At 50.8% G+C, this 20,410-nt stretch overlaps 1 protein-coding gene across 1 annotated transcript; it reads right to left on the reverse strand.

Annotated features, from left to right (window-relative positions):
* Positions 1–9,043: 9,043 nt before the first annotated feature.
* On the reverse strand, positions 9,044–9,361 carry TXNDC2 (thioredoxin domain containing 2; the record flags this gene model as incomplete). Its single annotated transcript, XM_080714832.1, has 1 exon — positions 9,044–9,361. One exon carries the CDS (start codon positions 9,359–9,361, stop codon positions 9,044–9,046), a length of 318 nt encoding a protein of 105 aa, XP_080570958.1.
* Between the last annotated feature and the right edge of the window lie 11,049 nt (positions 9,362–20,410).

Raw genomic sequence — 20,410 nt, forward strand, 5'->3', positions numbered from 1 at the left:
GTACCACCAAAAATTAAAATTGGGCTGGGGGTGTTGCTTGGAGGTAGAATGCCCCTGGGTTCCATCCCCAGTACTGCGAAAGAAAGAAAGAGGAGAAAAAGAAAGAGAAACAAAGAAAGAAAGAAAGAGAGAGAGAGAGAAAGAAAGAAAGAAAGAAAGAAAGAAAGAAAGAAAGAAGCTGGGGCTATAGATCAGAGGTAGAATGCCCCTGAATTCAATCCCCAGTATTACAAAAAAAAAAAAAAAAAACTGGAAATTAATCTATTTAATTCAAAATAGAATTTTCAGTCTGCTAAGCACCTTTAGTTTTTTTTTCCAGTACACCCCCAGCCCTATTTTTTTTCTCTTTATTTTGGAAGGGTCTCACTGAGTTGCAAAGGGCCTCACTAAGTAGCTGAGGCTGGCTTTGAACCTGTGCACTCCTCCTGTCTCAGCCTCCCAAGCGCGGGGATTACAAGCGTGCCCACCACGCCCGGCTCTTTTTTTTTTTTTTTTTTTAATAAGGAAAGAATAAGACCATAATGGCAACCGGTATCCAACTTACTTAACCACCACTATCTCAGCATTTTTGTGTCTGATGTGTAATACAGTATATAAAAATAGCAATCCAACGGTGTGGGGTCATAAATACTTTTAAAATCTCAGGTGCCAAAACAGACTCTTTGAAAGTGGCATCTTTTTCTTTCATTAGTTCAACAAAGGTTTATAAAGGCACTGATTATGTGCTTATATCATATATAAGGTTTCTTTGTAAGGTTGATATTTTTAAAGAGAAGGAAGGAGAGGGGGTGGTGGCACACACTTGTAATCCCAGTACTTGGGAGGCTGAGACAGGAAGATCGCAGGTTCCGAGCCAGGCTCAGCAACTTCACAAGACCCTGTTTAAAAATAAAATAGGGCTCAGGGGATGACTCAGAGGTAGAATGCTCCTGGGTTCAATCCCCATCACCACAAAAATAAAAATAAAATAAAATGAAGGTAGGGAGGAAAGATGGGGAGAAAGGACTTTTTTATTTGGGCACTGGGGATGGAATCCAGAGGCATTCTACTTCTGAGCTACACTCCCAGCCTTATTTTTTATTTTTTATTTTTAAATTGAGCCTCACTAAATAGGGCTGGCCGAACCTGCGATCTGGGATCCCAAGCGTGCCTGGCGAGAGGACCTTTACAATGTGAGTAACTCTGAGCTCATAGGAAGAGATGAAATTAGCCCAGGAAATGTCATCAGGAGCCGGCCATGAAGATGCAGAATTTGGAATTGCTACGCTGAGATGCTGCTTGGATCCAGCTCTTTCTGACAGTAAGACCACACTCTCACAGCCACTGCCGCCTGACATTTGAAAGCCTTCTGTGGGCGGCTAGCTCACCTGTGCTCTAAGCTAAGAAGCATCCGGCTTCCCTGCCTTCCCAGGCTGGCGGCAGACTGATTGATGTCTGAGTGTTGGGTTTGCACTCAGCTTTGCTTCCGAACGCCAAGCCCTGTGGCTTCTGCGGGACAAGGGAGACAGAAACAGCCTGTTTTCAAGACATTTCTCAAGACCTCCAAGTCATCTGCACACCTGCAAACGCAGCATGGGGAGGCTCAGTTGAGGATCGCGGTTTCGCGGCCAGCCTCAGCAACTTTAGCAAGACTCCCAGTCACTTAACAAGACCCTACTCCAAAATAAAAAATAAAAAAAGGGGGCTCACGCGCTCAGGAGGCAGAGACAGGAGGATCGCGCAGGTTCGAAGCCAGCTGTGCGCGCTGGCTTAGGAGACCCTGTTTCCAAATAAAAAATGTAAAATAGGACTGGGAGTGTAGCCCGAGGTAGAAGGGCTTCCAGGAACCCCGGTACCACCAAAAAAGGGGGGGGCTCAGAGGTAGAATGATCCTGGGATCAATCCCCAGTACAAAAAAGGAAAGAAAGAAACAAACAAAAACCAGAATACCTACCAGTAGTGTCTTCCGAGAGACCAGAGATCCCTTCCTCGGGGGATTTATTTATTTAGATATTTATTTAATTATTTTTTGCAGTACTGGGAATTAAACTCAGGGGCATTCTACCTTTGAGCTACACACTTAGCCTTATTTATTTTTTATTTTTTTATTTTTTTGTGGTACTGGGGATGAAACCCAGGGACATTCTACCTCTGAGCTACATCCCCAGCTTTATTTTTTTTTTTGTTTTTTTTTTTTTATCTTGAAACAGGGTCTCACTGAGTTGCAAAGGGCCTCACTAAGTAGCTGAGGCTGGCTGCGAACTGAGATCTTCCTGTCTCAGCCTCCCGAGTGCTGGGATTACAAGCGTGTTCCACCATGCCTGGTGATTTATTTCATATTTAAACACTAAGTTCAGGTGATGGAGAGCAGCCCTGTGCTGTTCTTCTCCTGCTGGGTCTCTCTGGAAACCGCCATTTCAACCTGAAAATGCCCTTCACCTTGTGCAGGTAGGAGGACACACCTGTGGCCACGTGTCGCAGGGTGGCATTTGCTTTGTCTTCAGGACCTGCCTTTCTCAGCCCCCATCCCTGCCCTCTTGACCACCTTCTATGATCAACACGTTGATTTTCAAAGCAATCACCTTTTGTCTATTCTGGAATTTCAAAATCTTGATTTCCCTCAGCCTTTAGTCTGCGGCGTGGGCGTTCCCTGGCCTAGTGCTGCCGGAACAAGCCTTCTGGGTCTCTGTTCACCGCAGGACTCGGTGCAGCTCCTGGTTAAAGGGCCATTATTGTTTCAAGATTTGTACATGAACTTCTCCTCTTGGCTCACTTTGTTTCTGAGTTAATTTTCATCTCCATCGAATGTAGAATGTCATATCTATAGTTCTCTTACAAGTTCTGGGAAACTCTGCCAAAAATCACAATAGTTTTTTTTTTTTTTTTTTTTTTTTTTTTTTGTGTGTGTGTGTGTGTATTTTACTGGGGATTGAACTTAGGAGCATTCTGCCTCTGAGCTATACTTCCAGGCCTATTTTATTTTTTATTTTGAAACAAGGTTTTGCTAAGTTGGTGAGGGCCTCAATAAGTTGCTGAGGCTGGCCTGGAACCTGCCATCCTCCTGTCTCAGCCTCTCAAATACTGGGATTACAGGTGTGGGTCACCATGCCCACTCACAAGAGGATTCTAAGCAAAGATATACCCTAACTTCCAGGTGTTGGGTGAATATAAATTATTTAAACAAGGTCTCACTGAGTTGCAGAGGGCCTCGCTAAGTAGGTGAGGCTGGCCTCCAGTCCTGATCCTCTGGTCTCAGCCTCCCAAGTGCTGGGACTACAAGTGTGCACCACCATGCCCAGCTCTGCTGCTGCTGCAGTTATTTTGAAGGAGTTTTTGAGACCATGGTCCGTGACATCAAAGTAACTGACAGGCAGTAAAGCCCATTGGCAGAAATGCCTTTGACACTGCAGTCCCAGAAAAAAGCAGCTGGCTTGTGTAAGACACCAGTTAGATTTCAGGGTCCCTGTTCCTTCAACGTGTGTGGTTGAAAGTGTCTTGGGCGCTCACAAAGTTGTCCAGACAGGACTCTGGTAGCACAGGGGGTGGGTTAATTCGTGAAATCTGAGCCTGTGCGTCTACGCCGATGTGATAAAACTAGTTCAAGGGAAAATGGAAACAAACCAGAGGAAAAAAAACAAGTCCTGGGCAGTTCTGTCCAGCAGAGGACAAAGAACAGCTGGGCACACCGAGAGCAGCGCAGCTGTGCGAAGCTGCATTTAATGTTTAAAGATGTGGGGAGATAAATCAGAATTAACATGCATGCAAGATCAGTCTCTGATAGGAAAAGTATGATTCAAAATAGCTAAAACATGGACTCGTTTTTTAAAAAAACACGTACTTGGTCTCTTGTCGGTTTTACTCCACTTGATTAAATGTGCCCTTGATGTAAGTACAAAGTATTTCTTCTTTAAGTTCGAAATGTAGACTTTACAATATAATTCAATAATAAAAAAGAAACCAACCTCTAAAAGAGCAGCAGTACAAGCCATGTGCTGAAAGCCCCAGAGCTGCGCGCCGTCTTTACGTCTGGAAGCCTCCCACCGAAAGCGCTTCTCCATTTACTGCAGGGCAATACCAGGAAGAGGCACGTGGAAAACTGTTTGAAATTTATTATTTTAAAAAATATTGAGCCGGAGCCGGGCGTGGTGGCGCACGCCTGTAATCCCCACGCTTGGGAGGCAGAGACAGGAGGATCGAAGCCAGCCGAGCTGGCTTAAGAGACCCTGTTTCCAAATAAAAATATAAAATAGGTCTGGGAGTGTAGCCCGGAGGTAGAAGGGTTTCCAAGAACCCCAGTACCACCAAATATATATATATATATATATATATATATATATATATATATATATATATATATATATATCTCGATCGAGCCGGGCGTGGTGGCGCATGCTTGTAATCCCAGCATTCGGGAGGCTGAGACCTGAGGATTGCGGCTCGCGGACAGCCTCAGCTATTTAGTGAGGCCCTCTGCAACTCAGTGAGACCCAGTTTCAAAATAAAGAATAAAAAATAGGGCAGGGGGTGCAGCTCGGAGGTCAAATGCCCCTGGGTTCCATCCTCAGACCTGAAAAAATATTTAATTAATTAAATAAATAAAAAATAAAAATATCTTGCCCACACAGTGTCACCACCTGGAGTGCCAGTATTGGGAGACTAAGATAGGAGGAACGCAGGGTCAAGGCCAGCCTCAGCAACTTAGAAAGTTCCTGTTTCAAAATAAAGAATAAGCCAGGCGTGGTGGCGCACACTTGTAATCCCGGGGCTTGGGAGGTGGAGACAGGAGGATCGCCAGCCGTGCTGGTTTAAGAGACCCTGTTTCTAAATAAAAAAAATATAGAAAATAGGTCTGGGAGTGTGTCCCGAAGGTAGAAGGGCTTCCAGGAACCCCAGTACCACCAAAGAATAACTAAATAGGGCTGGGGCTATAACAGGTAGAATGCCTCTGGGTCCAACCCCGAGTACAAAAATATCCAGTCAAGAAGTTTCATTGAGAGCTGGGCGTGGCAGCGCACGTTTATAATCCCAGTACTTGGGAGGCGGGGAGACCCTGTTTCCAAATAAAAAATAAAATTGGACAGGGGTAGAATGCCCCTGGGTTCAGTCCCCAGTGTCACACACACACACACACACACACACACACACACACACACACACTCAGGAATGCAGTTAAGGAACAGTTTGCAGCCAGCTCCTTCCCAGGAATGCGCCAGGAGCTGGACTTTGGCTGCGCCCTCTCTCCCGCGGCCTGGAAGCCCGGAGCAGAGCTCCCCGCTCGGTCAGAGCGCCGCCGCGCCCCTGGCTGGCGAGGTGTTCCTTTCGTGGTTCTAATTTCCTCTTACCAGCCTCATCATTAGTTGCTTTTGTAGGTCATTTCAACCCATTTTTGGAAAAAGGGCCAAGTATATAGGTTAGTTTATTTGCTGAGAACTGCGCAAAGGGGCCTGGACTGAGGCTCCTCCTAGGAGGGCTGGTGAGGGGCAGCACCAGCTGGGGCTCCCATGGCGGCTGCCCCCAACTGGAGGGTTGGAGGCGCACGCCCCCAAGAGGACACTGCCACTGGCTCCTACAGTCAGACTGCATCTGTCCTTCCTTCCTTCCTTCCTTCCTTCCATCTATTGATTAATTGGTCAGTTGATTGGTCCTGGGTATTGAATCCAGGGTCATTCTACCTTGGAGTTATATATCTAGCCCTTTTCATTTTTTACTTCAAAACAGGGTCTCTCCAAGTTGCTGAGGCCCTCCCTAAGTTGCTGAGGCTAGCCTTAAACCTATGAGCCTCCTGTCCCTGCCTCCTAAGTCCGGAAACAGGCGTGCACCACCATGCCCAGCTTACATTGGTTTCTTAAAGTAATGCAAACCTTAGATTGCCAGGTTTTACCACTTTTCAAGAGAAGTTAGAACTTTTGGTCTTAAAGGGAATTGTGGTGTTGAAAATGTTGGCGTTGAACTGAACAGACACTTCTCAAAAGACATACAAATGGCCAGAAAATATATGAAAAAAATGTTCAACACCATTAGCAATCAGGGAAATGAATATCAAAACTACCTTGAGATTCCAACCAGTTCCATTCTGATTCTAGCTAGAATGGTCACCACCAAGAACACAAGCCCAGAGTGGTGGTGCACGCTGTAATCCCAGCATGCGGGAGGCTGAGACCAGAGGATCATGGTTTACAGACAGCCGCAGCTACCACTTAGTGAGGCCTTTTGCAACTCAGTGAGACTCTGTTTCAAAATAAAGAATAAAAAATAGGGCTGGCGGTGTAGCTCAGAGATAGAATGTCCCGGGGTTACATCCCCAGCACCACACACACACAAAATTTTTTTTTAAAGAATACAAACAACAAGCAATGCTGGTGAGATGTGGGGAGAAGGGACTCTTCTACACTGTTGGTGGGATTGTAAATTGGTCGAGCGCAATGGAGGTCAGTGTGGAGGCTCCTCAGAAGACTAGAAATGGAGCCGCCATTTCACCCCGGCATTCCACTCCTCAGCACCTTTCCAAAATAACAGAAATGAGGACATCCCAGTAACCCATACACACCCATGCTACGGCAGCGCGATCCACAGGGGCCACGGTGCGCAGCCAGCCTCGGTGTCCGTCAGCAGATGAACGGAGGCCCGCACACATGGAGTTTTACTCAGTCACAAAGAACAAAATTTCATTTTGTCATTTTGTCATTTGCGGCAAAACAGACAGAACTAGAGAGTATTACCCGAAGTGAGATCAGCCGGTCTCCGAAAGTCAAGGCTAACAGGTGCTTCCTCACATGTGGGAGCTAGGGGGAACGAGGAAGCGGGCACGGCGGCGCACCTGCAATCCCAGGACTCGGGAGGCCGAGACAGGAGGATCGCAGGTTGGAAACCAGCCTCAGCTGAGTGAGGCTCTCAGCAGCTTAGTGAGGCCCTGTTTCCAAATAAAGTCTAAAAAAAGTGGGTCTGAGAGTGTAGACCAGAGGTAGAAAGCCCCTGGGTTCCATCCCCAGTAACATACGCATATACGCACGCACATACACACATACAAATAAATAAAAATAAAAATAAAAGGGACTTCAGTCAAATTGACGAGAGCGGTAGAATCGCAGAAAGGGTTTGGGGAGGGAGCTGGCAGGGGACGGGGGCTGAGGAATGAGGTTCCAGCTGGGTTGGGCCATTCTGGAAGGCCATCTCTCCCACAGGGCCGGAAGGAAATGCACCAAGTGAGACGTGCGTGTGTGTTTGTAACACACTGAATCTCGCTGTTATGTATAATTACAGCATGGCCGGGCGTGGTGGTGCACGCTGAGGTTGAGACCGGAGGTTCGCGGTTCACGGCCAGCCTCAGCTACTTAGTGAGGCCCTCTGCAACTCAGTGAGACCCTGTTTCAAAATAAAGAATAAAAAAGGGGCTGGGGGTGGAGCTCGGAGGTAGAGTGCCCCTGGGTTTCATCCCCAGTACCGCAAATAAATAAATAAACAAATAAATATAATTACATTGCATGAATAAAAATATTTTTATTTTTTTAATTATTTATAGTTTTGTAGTACTGGGGGTGGAATCCAGGGGCTTTATACCTCTGATCTACACTCCCAGAACTATTTTGTTTTATTTGGAAACAGCGTCTCACTAAGTTGCTGAGAGCCTCACTAAGTAGCTGAAGCTGGCCGCCGATGGCGATCCTCCTGTCTCAGCCTCCCGAGTACTGGGATTGCAAGCGTGCCCACCACGCCTGGCACTCACTGGTTCTCACAGCGATGATAAACAGCACAGAGCTGCTGGTGCTGGGATCACAGGTGTGTGCGCTTGGCAAACGCGTCTGCTGCCCACATTAAATGTGTGCAGTTCTTTGTACATCGGTTACCTCAACGGAGCTATTTAACCAAGAACAGATCGCTCTGGACCAAGCTGTCAGAACGGGACCTTTGGACTCGGAGTCCCCAGGAAGCAGGAAGCAGGGACCCAGTTTCCAGGGACACAAAGCAGGGACTTGGCCAGCAGGGCACTGATGTCATAGTGGACCCAGGATCACCAGGACTTAGGACTCTGAGCAAGGCTCCATCTCAGACTTCCTGGGTGTAGACTGGTGAAGAGTCTTGGGCCTGAGGCCTGGGAACAGCCTTGGCCTGCGGGAGCCTCGGCAGGCTTCCGCCAGGAGGAGATTAGCTAAGAACTGGGCTCTCTCAAGCCCCGTGTCCAGAAGTACCTTAGAATCCCTAAAACGTGAGCACGAGGAAAGGGCTCACTGCACATCTTTAAGTCATATTTTCTACAGAAGAATTAGCTCAACGTCAACGGGGCTGCAAGCGATGAGCAGAATTTTCAAAGACAAATGGCAAAATAAAGTCAAGATGGAAAGAGACGGGCGTGGTGGGCACGCTTGTCATCCCAGCACTCGGGAGGCTGAGACCGGAGGATCGCGGTGCGCGGACAGCCTCAGCTACTTAGTGAGGCCCTCTGCAGCTCAGTGAGACCCGATTTCAAAATAAAAAAATAAGGGCAGGGGGTATAGCTCAGAGGTCAAATGCCCCTGGGTTCCATCCCCAGACACACATACACACACACACACACACACACACACACACACACACACACACACAGAGTGAAAGAGAGGGGAGAGTGTGAACTTTGATCTCTCCCCAAGGAGTTTCAAATTTCACCCTCAACAAAAACATGGTCATAATGTGCTTTAATACTTTGACTTTCTGTGTGTGCGGTGTGTTCTGCAGTACTGGGGATGGAACCCAGGGCATTCAACCTCCAAGCTACACCCCCAGCCCTATTTTTTATTATTTACTTGGAAACAGGGCCTCACTCAGTAGCTGAGGCTGGCTCTGAATCTGCAATCCTCCTGTCTCAGCCTCCCAAGTACTAGGATTACAAGCTTGCACCCCCAACGCCCGGCTTAGACTGTGTTTTGAAAAGGATTAGACTTCGTATTTATAATTTACAAGCAACACCATTTGGACCATACACTTTTGTTATACCTAATCTTTTGTTGTTGTTAAATAAATTGTTAAAATAAAAACAAAAAACAACAGGCTATAAACCACTGGCTGTTTACAATGTCCCCAGAATACATGGTTACTTTAATTCCTCGATGACTGACTCAAGTTTTTCTTTAAGGGCGCCACTGAACTCGCTAACCTTTTCTTCTTTTTTGTAAAACTGGAAGGTCGGGAGGCAGATGACCTGATAGGCCTTCACCAGCTCCTCACAGTCGTCGGCATCCACTTCCAGAAACACCACGTCGTCGTGCTTTGTAGACAGGGAGTGGAACACGGGCCTGATGCTCCTGCAAGGCCCGCACCAGGTGGCCGAGAAGTCCACGGCCACCAGCCTCTCCCCAGCCTCCCGGAGCGCCTCGTCGAACTCCTCCTTGCTCAGAATCGTCCTCACCATGTCCTCCTCCAGGGGCTCCGTCGCCTGCTCCCCTGGCTTTGAGCTGGCGTCTTCCTCCGGTGCGACGCTTTCGACGTTTTTGTTAAAGATCTCTGGGATGCCAGGCTCTCTGGGCTGCATGGTTTCTGCTGAGAATCTGGGGACACTTCCCCTTGGGGTCTGGAAGGTGTCCTCTGAGGACTTGGGGACACTTCCCCTTGGGGTCTGGAAGGTGTCCTCTGAGGGCTTGGAGATTTCCCTATCTTTGGGCTGGGTGGTCTTCTCTAAAGACGCGGGGATTTTGCCGTGTTTGGGTTGGATGGTGTCCTCTGAGGACTTGGGGATAGTTCCCTTTTGGGGCTGGATGGTTTCTGCTGAGAACCTGGGAGTGTTTCCCTGTTTGGGATGGATGGTGTCCTCTGAGGACTTGGGGGTACTTCCCCTTGGGGTCCGGAAGGCATCTTCTAAGGGCTTGGGGATTTCGCCATCTTTGGACTGTGTAGTTTTTTCTAAAGACGTGGGGATTTTGCCATCTGTGGACCGGATGACGTTCTCTGAGAACTTTGGGATACTTCCTTTTGGGGGCTGGAAGGCGTCTTCTAAGAACTTGGGGATTTTTCCGTCTTTGGACTGGGGGGTCTTTTCTAAAGACATGGGGATTTTACTTTGCCTGGATTGGATGGTGTCCTCTGAGAACCTGGGGATACCTCCCTTTGGGGGCTGGAAGGTGTCTTCTAAGGGATTGGGGATTTCTCCGTCTTTGGACTGGGGGGTGTCCTCTGTGAACTTGGGCATTTTGCTGTCCTTGGGATGAATGGCCTCTCCCAAGGGCGTGGGGATGCTGCCCTGCTTGGGCTGCGCGCTGTTTGCTGAGGACTTGGGGGCGCTCTTCTGTTTGAGTGGGATCGTTTTTGCCAAGGGCGTGGGGATGCTGTCCTGCTTGTGCTGCGCGCTGTTTGCCGGCGACTTAGGAATGCCTCCGTGTTTGGGCTGGAGGCTTTTCCCCGAAGCCTTGGGGATGCCGCCCTGCTTACTCTGGGTGGATTTTGCTGAGGACCTGGGGAGGTCGCTGCCTGGCGCTGGAGCCTCAGAGCTCTCTGTGTTCACGTAGAGAGCGTTGCTAACTTCCGGAGCAAAGCCTTTCTCCTTGGCCTGGGCTGTGTTCAAGAACGCCAGGTTCTGAGGAGACGCCTTGCTGGGCAGAACCTGTAATGGGCTTTCTGGATAGAAAAGGAAGTCAGTAAAATAAAAATCAAAGGCAGAAAACGAATGGTTCTGCTCACGTCCTCCAAGGTGGACGGCTATCCTCTTAGAGGTCACGACCGAGTCTGATAAACAAGGTGCGCATTTGAGTAACACCATGAACAGAGGGCCAAGCAGCAATGTTTACGTGCGTCTCCCGCTACAGTTTTGGCTTTGTTTTTATTTTTACTTTTTGTGGTACTGGGGATGGAACCCAGGGCTTTCTACCTCAGGGTTACACTCCCAGACCCTCAAGCTATACCCCCAGCCCTATTTTTTATTCTTTATTTTAAAACGGGGTCTCACTAAGTTGTGGAAGGCTTCACTAAGTAGCTGAGGCTGCCCACGAACCGTGATCCTCTGGTCTCAGCCTCCCGAATGCTAGGATAACAAGCGTGCACCACCACGCCCAGCTTATATTTTTTTATTTGGAAACAGGGTCTCACTATGTTGCTGAGAGCCTCAATAAGTAGCTGAGGCTGGCTTTTTTTTTTTTTTTTTTTTGGGTCTGGGGATGAACCCAGGGGCATTTGACCTCCAAGCTACACCCATTCCCTATTTTTTATTCTTTATTTTGAAACAGGGTCTCACTAAGTTGCGGAAGGCCTCACTAAGTAGCTGAGGCTGTCCGCGAACTGCGATCCTCTGGTCTCAGCCTCCCGAGTGCTGGGATGACAGGCGTGTGACACCACGCCCGGCTCGAAGCCGACTTTGGACTTGCAAGATCCTCCTGTCTCAGCCTCCCGAGTACGGGGCTACAAGGCGTGCCACACCCGGCCTCTTTTCCAGGTTTTGTTTGAATCACAACTTTCTCTTTCAGCTCAGCACTGCGGCCTACACCCCAGGACACAGGTCCCTCCGGCAGCCCTCTCCCTCCCTCTCTCCGTTACCTCTGACATCATTCCTGTGGGTGCCTTCTTGACTGTCCAGTCTCGTTTCTGCGTCTTCTGAGGCTCTGGCCTGGACATTTTCCATCTCCGGCTCCTTGACTACATTCACTCCGGACCCTTCATAGACGCCCCATAGTGAAGGCCGTGCCCTCCGACTTTTTCCAGCCTAGCTGACCTAACATGAAAATCGGAGCGAGGACTTCTCCCTGGGAGGCAAGTCACAGCTCGTTCCCTCACCGGCCCTCACAGAGCACCCGTCCCTCACAGAGCTGCTGCGAGCTTCATGCCAGCCGCAGTGCCGGCGCCACTGTCCTGGGGCTGTGGAGACAGATGCCCCACGCATTGTCATCCCCGAGCACAGCACACCATGAGGTAAGGCCCATTGTGATCAGCACCTTGCAGAGGACTCTGCAGCGGCTCCAGGCCGCGGCTAAAGCCCGCGCTCCCCGCACTCCGCGAGTGTTCTGTCCAGGCCGGGGAATGGGAGCCAGCTTCCCTGTGACGTCCCTCCAGAGGCCCAGCCTCAGCTTCCCTCTCTGCGACTCCCTATCTCAGTCCGTTTTGTGTTACTGTAACAAAATGCCGGAGGTGGGGTGCTTATAAAGAGATGTATTAGCTCACAGACCTGGGGAGTTCCAGAGCCAACATCAGCTTGGCTCTAGTCAAGGTTCCGTGGTGGGTGGAATCAGAATGTAGGAGCACATGTAAGAGGGCGAGATGACAGGTGAGTCAGGAAGCAAGGAGGGCTGGAGCCAGGTGAGTGAGTGTGTGTGTGTCGCCCAGGACTGAACCCAGGGGCACTCCACTCCTGAGCTATACCCTAGCATGTGTGTGTGTGTGTGTGTGTGTGTGTGTGTGTGTGTGTGTGTCTGGGGATGGAACCCAGGGGCATTTGACCTCCAAGCTACACCCCCAGCCCAATTTTTTTTTTTTTTTTTTTTTTTTTTTTGGTGGTGCTGGGGTTCCTGGAAGCCCTTCTACCTCCGGGCTACACTCCCAGACCTATTTTATTTTTTGGAAATAGGGTCTCCTAAGCCAGCACGGCTGGCTTCGAACCTGCGCGATCCTCCTGTCTCCGCCTCCCAAGTGCGGGGATTACAAGTGTGCGCCACCCACCACGCCTGGCACCCATTTTTTATTCTTTATTTTGAAACAGCGTCTCACTGAGTTGCAGAGGGCCTCACTAAGTAGCTGAGGCTGCCCTCGAACCGCGATCCTCCTGTGTCAGCCTCCAGAATGCTGGGATGACAAGTGTGCGCTACCAGGCCCGGCTTCCTGTTTCTTGACAACACTAACCTTCTCAAGGTGAGAGCTCATGCTCCATGTCTCCCCACATAATGACTGTTAGGGAAGAGGGAGCAGAGGCAGTGAGGTGGAAAACAGGTCAGGTAACACCTCCTCGTTTTAGTCAGTCTTCCGCCGCCATCACCAAACACCCAACAAGAGCAAGGAGAGAGGGAAAGGCCTCCTTGGCTCACGTTTGGGAGGCTCAGTCCAGTGCTGGTGAGCTCCAAGCCACAGGGCCAGGGCACATGGCAGGGAAGAGCTCTCTCAGCCAGAGGACAGGGCGAGAGGACGGTCCCAGGGACGCGTGTGGCCCCACGCCCTGCACAGTGGCCTCCAGCCGGGCGCCCCACGCTGAATCTCGCTGCAGGGAGGACAGGGATCTACATATGAGCTCTTGGGGACATTCCAGCCCCAAGCCTTCACACTTGTGTTACTCAGCCTTCCATACTATAACAAAATAGAGCTGGTGGACATGTAGAGAGCATGCGCGAGGCAATGCATCATGGGAGCCCGTTAGCATGTGCGAGGCAATGCATCATGGGAGCCTGTGCAGAGGGAGCTGTTCACCTCATGGAGGTTAGGAAGGAGAGAGGGAGAGGGAGGGGAAAAGGAGGGGGGAGAGAGAGAAGAGAGGCAGAAAAGAGCTGGGGTTTTAATATCAGGGCTTCAAGGGCACACTCCCAATAACCAGGAAACCTCCCACTAGGCCCTGCCTCTTAAAGGTGGCACTGCCTCCCAGTAGTGACATGGGTTAGGAACAAACCCTTTAAAACACATGAGCCACCAGGCGTGGTGGGCACGCTTGGAATCCCAGCATTCGGGAGGCTGAGACAGGAGGATCCGGGTTCACAGCCAGCCTCAGCTACTTAGTGAGGCCCTTTGCAACTCAGTGAGACCCTATTTCAAAATAAAGAATAAAAAATAGGGTTTGGGGTATAGCTCAGAGGTAGAGTGCCCCTGGGTTCCATCCCTGGGACCACACACACACACACAAAAGTTTTTAAAGATGAAATTCCACAAAGAGGCACATTTAATTCAGAATCCTTGGTCCTCACTCTCTCTCCCCAAAGCTCCTTGAGACGGGGCTCACAGGGAGAGGCTGGTCCATTTTAGAAAACACTTTAAGCTGCATAGCTGCCTGTCAGAGCAAACGTGGGGAGACCTGTGTCCCTGTCCCATTTCTATATTCTTGGAGATGGCTGTGTTTTAGGTTTGGCAGAGTCGATTCAATTATTTTTACTCTTTTTTCTGCAATTCAAATGGACTCCAAGCTACTTGAGATACTGGTGGCTTTGAATAATTTTCACTTGACTTTTCTTAAAACATATACCTTCCTTGAGCACGACTTTGTCTCCAGATTGCTCCAGAGCCCTTATGTCAGTCAGGGCTGTGTCTCGGGAAACGAGAACCAGCAGGTAGTCTAGGCGGAGGAGCAGCTGGAGAGGTCTTGCTTAGGCCAGGTGTCCGGGAACTCCCAGAGCGCCGCGTGGCACTACTGAACAGGCCTCCTGTGTGGCTTCTGTCTCTAGGGCATCAGGGAGGAGGGAGTAAAATGCCCCTGGACTAAAATCCCCAGTACCAAAAAGAAAAGAAAAGAAAAAAGAAAATTAAAGAATGAAGTCACACGGCACAAGTGTTTCCTCGCCAGCTCAATCAAGATTCGTGATTGGGTGAGAGATAGCCCTTGGCCCCGTCTCCAGCCGAGTGAGGACCTCAGACGCTCCATGTCAGTGCACACAAGGGACAAGGGCCCGTGCAGTGTGAGTGTCTCTTCTTTCCTGACCCTCCAAGGTAATACCTGATGAATTCCTGGCCTTGTGCACAGACCTGAGTGTGAAGAATAAAAATAACACACTTGCCCCAGACTCATTGTGATGTGTGCAAAATATACACTGCTGCTCACACACGGTGTTTTTTTGTTTTGTTTTGTTTTTGTTGTTGTGGTGGTGGTACTGGGGATGGAACCCAGGGGCATTCAACCTCCGAGCTACACCCCCTGCCCTATTTTTTGTTCTTTATTTTGAAACCGGGTCTCACTGAGTTGCAGAGGGCCTCACTAAGGAGCTGAGGCTGTCCGCGAACCGCGATCCTCCGGTCTCAGCCTCCCCAATGCTGGGATTACAAGCGTGCCCACCACGCCCAGCTCTCACACGCGGTGTTTAAGCTTGACTTACAGATCAGCCTGCTGTCTCCAGCTCTCTGAGGATCAGGGGAAAGAATGCTCATTCCCCAGGAGAGAACCCTGAGTTCTGCCTCCCAGCCCAGTGGCGGTCTGCTAGGGAGCACATGTTAGCGGGGGCTTTGAAGGGGAGAGAAGGCCTGCCGTGCAGGGGGTGCACTGGGAGGCGGGTGGACTAGAGGGGCCTCCACCGGGCTGATGGCTGGAGACCTACCGAAGCGACAGTAGGGTCACAGAAAGGCATCCCTGAGCTGACGAGCCCACCCCCCGTTATCATAGCCAACACCAGCTCTGCTGTGGCCGCTGCCATAGCAGGATTCTACAGCTGGGCAAATAAAGAAAAGACCTTCAAGTCGGGTGCGGTGGTGCTCACCTGTAATCTGAGCGCTTGGGAGGCTGAGACAGGAGGATCATGGTTCGTGGCCAGCCTCAGCAACTTAGTGAGACCCTGTCTCAAAATAAAGGATAAAAAATAGGGCTGGGGGTGTAGCCTGGCGGTAGAATGCCCCTGGGTTCCATCCCCAGTGCTGAAAAAAAAAAAAAAATCCTCAGAATTCAACCAGGAGGGCTCTGTCCTGATGAACCTAGTTAATCCTAATCAATCCCAAGGCCCCCTTCTAAATACGACAGTCTGACGAAGCCTCCCCCCTTAGCAGCTGCGAGGTCTCCACATGGGCTTTGAGGGGGACGGGCCGGCCGTAGCCCAGTGTTCCCAGCACCGCCTCACCCTCAGACGTGCTGCGGGGTGAAGGGCCGTGAGCCGAGCAGCTGGGGCGGGAAGCTGCTACGGGGTGGCCATCTGTCGTCCCTCTCCCGCCTCCTCCAGGGCAGGCAGGGGTGCACTGGAGGAATCAGCCCGTTGCATTGCAGGTAAGATTCTCAAAGACAGTCCTGGGCGGCTCCCCACTCCCCTCCCAGGGGCTGAGCAGGGGGCCCCACCCCAGCTGGTACGGAGCCCTCGCCTGGCAACAAGGACCACAGCAGACCACTGCTCTCCGTGGCGCCCGACCACCCAGAACCTTCCAGAAACTTTAAGTATCCTCCCCACCTTTCCCCGCCCCATGGAGAAATGGCAGAGCATTGGATCCTTTATTTATTTATTTATTTATTATTTATTTTTGTGGTGCTGGGATTGAACCCAGGGGCATTCTATACCTCTGAACTACATCCCCAGCCCGATTTTTTTAGTCTTTATTTTGAAACAGGGCCTCACCAGGTTGCGGAGGGCCTAAGAAGCCGAGGCTGGCGGTGGATCTGCGACCCTCCTGTCTCAGCCTCCCAAGTACTGGGGTTACAAGCGTGCCCACCACGCCCGGCGTGTCGGATCCTGATAATATATGTAAGCCTAAAAAGCCAGAAGTCACTGAAGTCACGCGTGACCGGAGAGAGCAAGGCCGACCCGATTCCGCTTTTGGCACTGGACCCACGGGGGCTCCCGGCACATGGGGAGGCTGCCCAGCCCGTGGAGCCCACCTGAGGAGGAGAGGGGCCAAGAGCCAGGGAGCCGGCCCTGGGCTGAGTCCCAGCCAGGTGGGGCCTTCAGTCGACAGCGGGAGGACTGCACGGCGTGTCAGCCGTCCCCGGCCAGGCGCCGGGCCCCACACCTGGCCCCCGGCAACGGTACGATGGCAAGCAGACCATGTTTTTTTGGCCATACGTGTTATACAGCAGTAGGTACATACAGACACACGTGTGGTATACACACTTACGTATTTAGAATTAATTCCTAGAAATGGCAGAGTAGAATTGGGGTCTAATTCTACTAGGACACGATCAAATCAAATACTCAGATTTAAGATGGCCAGCCCGCTGTCTAGAAAGAGGGTGCCAATTTACACGCTGCCCTCCTCGCGGGAGGCTCTTTTCATTATATTTACCGACACACACCGTCTTCTATTTCTCTTTCTCTCTTTTTTGGTACTGGGGATTGAATCTGGAAGCACTCTAGTCTGAGCTACACCCAGCCCTTCTTATGTTTTGAAGCAGGGTCTCCCAAGTTGGTGAGTTGCTGAGGCCGGCCTCTGCCCTGCGGTCCTCGTGTCTCAGCCTTCCAAGTGCCGGGGTTGCAGGCGGGCACCACCACGCCGGCTTGCAGACTGGTCTTGAAAGGCATGCCGACGCGTTCACTTTAACTGCCCAGCACTCGTCATACGACCGTGACGCATTTTATTTATTCCCTTGGTGGAAGACAAGCTTTTGCGATAGCGAGCAGGGCTTCAGGGACCCTGCCGTGTCTCTGCACAAGCGCGCGTTTCTGTGGGGACTTTCCACTCTTTACTCAGAGTTGACCATAATTGAAAAACCACACCGCACATCTTAATAAAAGGACAAACACGGCAACACTTAAAATATTTATTAGTATGAATCAGTGTATGTTAAACCAAAATAATAGATACAATTGGGCCCTGCCGAGGGAACTGCTTTACTGTAAGTACAAGGTGCAAAGGCCCTGTTGTGTGGCGGCGTCTTCTAGATGCAAAGCCTGGGTCCAGCCCAGACGGAAGCCTTTTACAGAAACCCCAGGGAGGCAGCCGCTGCACGCAGCAGCATCGCCGCTGGGCCACTGGGCGGGGCTCACGGTGCCAGCGATGGAGACCCAGACGCCGGAGTGGTCTGAGCCCGGCTCCGAGTCAGGACAGAAGCTAGCTCAGCCTCCCTCGGGAAACGGGGCGCAGCCCTTCTTGTTGGCGGAAACCTAGATTCAGGTGTTCAGCCTCTTATTTACAAGGAAACGTCATATGCAGTACCCTGGTGTGCCATTTTAAACTGTAAAGTGGCCAGTCGGTTCTGTACCTAAGTAAAATGTTTGCAGGATGCACTGACATCCTTGAGGGGTCCCCACGGGGGAGCTCCAGAGAGCGGCCACGGCTGCCTTCCAGAGCACAAGCCACGAGCCAAGCCCGGCCAGCTTGAAATGGAGCACATGTTGGCGCAACCAATCTAAAATCATATCTACACATATACACATGCGTCCCACACATGAAAGAAGATGGGGGAGCAAAGTTTAAAAACGAATGCCAAGGATGCTCCATGGCACGGAGCCACCTGACAGTCTGGGACAACAGGGATTCCCAGGCCTTTCCGTAGGACTGTGTGGGTATGGTTCAGGGAAGAGAGCGGCCAGGAAGAAATCCCCAGCCAAAGAAAGGGTGGAGAAGCAAGGCCCGAGCATAGACCTTCAGAGAAGACAGCGCTGAGTCCAAGTACAACCTGCTCTCTCTGCTGGTTGCTCTGATCAGTGTGTGTGTGTGTGTGTGTGTGTGTGTGTGTGTGTGTGTGTGTGTGTCTCCCCTCGGACCAGCTTTCATAACTAAGACAATATGGATGGTGAGAGAACAGTTTCTTATCTTCTGTGTGCTTCTAACATAAAAGCAGGGGCTTGTTGGTGGGTAGCTCAGCATATGCGATTAAGATGCCACGTTATGTAAGACCACCGCACCCAGCCCAGAGCGGTGACGGTCTCCGCAGGGGTGCGCCCACCTTAGCTCAGAAGCCTGAGCAGCTGGCTACAGAGACAGCAAGTCTTCTCAGGGACAGCTGCGCGAGGAGAGGTCCAAGAGTAAGCCCGCGCGTCACCGGGGAATAGGGCACATCGCGCTCAACGCAGTTTCTTTTTTGTCTTTAACCTGTGGCAAGAGGCAGGAGCGTTGCTCAGCCTCCAGAGGCAGCAGCAATGCCGGCTGTGTGCAGAGCAGTGAACCCCTAGCGATGCCTGCAGGGTGCTGTCTACGCACGGACGGCCTTGCCAAGGGAGCTGAGGTACTTGTCTGCGGGTGACACATTCTGAACCAAAATAAGCGTTTTCCAGCTGTCACACTGTTAAGAGTGTCGATCAACTCTCTCCTGGCTTGCGGAGAGCCGAAAGACCATCAAATCAACAGCGCATCCTTGAAATAAAAGGCCTAAGTTTGTGACTGGAACCTGGCCGTTTCCTTGATTACTGAAAACAGAAAAAAGTGTAAACCGGGCCCCAGGCTCTCCAGGCCTGCCCTTTCTCCAGACAGCCGGTGCAGTATCTCTCACCAGGAGCCTGGTGGCACAGCCATCAGCCATGCCGGGTCCCCACACGCGGCTCCCCCCTGAGTTGAGATGGCGCTTGGGTTCTTCTGACTTTGACGCCGGAGGCTGTCAATAAAGACTGGCTGGCCCTTCAACGCACAGGGCGAAGGGAGCCAAGATCATGCGGCATGCACGGCGGCCCATCTCCTGCCTGGCCTTCCACGGTTCCCACCGGCCCGCACACTGCACCTCTCAATCTAAGCCCCGTTAGGAAACCAGCTGCTTCTCAGTCCGGAGTTCACAGGTTGGAGCAGAAGCAGGATTTGAATTTTCAGTGGGCCTCCTCTCTTCCTTCCCACGCGTCACCTCCCCAAAGCCCTTTGTCTCCAAACGCCTTTAACCAAATGGGAAGGTTTCCGTGGGGTCGTAGACTCAGTCTGTTGGCACCGCGGGGCCGGGCCGCCAGCTCACCGTTACCTCCTCCCAAACTTGGCAACCTTTAAAATGCTTTCACTGGTTTTATAGGCTCCAGGCTTTAGTATTTTAAGGTGGTAATATTTCCTCTAGCTGGCTTTACTGTAACCTATGATTAATTGCTATTATTAGAAGTTTGCCCTACAATTTAGAGGCAAACATCCTCGTTATTTTTTCCCCTAGACGTGATACCATGACATACACTCTCAGTAAAGTAATACTCTGTGCATGAAATGTCTCTAAGACAGTAGGAATTCATTACCACGGGTGATGTGAGCCCGTGGGCCCCTGCAGAATATCTAACCTCGTCTGTTGCTGCTTCTGTAGGAATCAATGACGGACTCTTCCAAACCAGGCCACTCCATCCAAAGTCGTATGCCGTATTTTGGTCTGATTTGGTGGGCTTGTGTATACATGAGCAAAACTTAAAAAAAAAAATGCTTATCAATTAAAAGAGATACAGATGACAATTTCTGATACATTTTCCTTTGACCGAAACTTGCTGAAGTCGCAGCTGGAATGGGCGGGCCCGTTTTATTTTTCCAGGCGCCTTCAGAAAAGTAATAAACAAAGACTTATTTCCAAAGCCAGTGAAACTAACCTTCTACCATCAATTTGCCTTCTGTTGAAGGCTGGTTAGACAAAAGTAATGGCACTGGAGAAGGTACCGGACTCTGCTCGCTGACGGGAGAGCAGAGCACAGTACATTAGGACTGTTCAAATCCACCAATTTTCTGATGTTTTTAGTGCAAAAGGCAACCATCCCTAGTACCTAGCAAGTGTAATCCCACTGGGTGCACTCCACGCACTCAAGGCCATGTGGTGGTGGTGGTGGGGTTTCCAGGGGTTTCTAAGGTCCTTTTCCAGGGACATCTCCTGCCCTGGTCCCTGCAGGTCTTCCAGGAGGAAGCCGGCCCTCCTCCAGCGACTCCAGGCAGGGTCCTCGCAGGCCCTGGCGGGGGCCCTGGCTTCTTCTGGCAGCGCGCGCCAGGCTCCGGG

The sequence above is a fragment of the Muscardinus avellanarius genome (genome assembly GCF_963383645.1).
Source record: "Muscardinus avellanarius genome assembly, chromosome: 17".
NCBI classification, from domain to species: Eukaryota; Metazoa; Chordata; class Mammalia; order Rodentia; family Gliridae; genus Muscardinus; species Muscardinus avellanarius.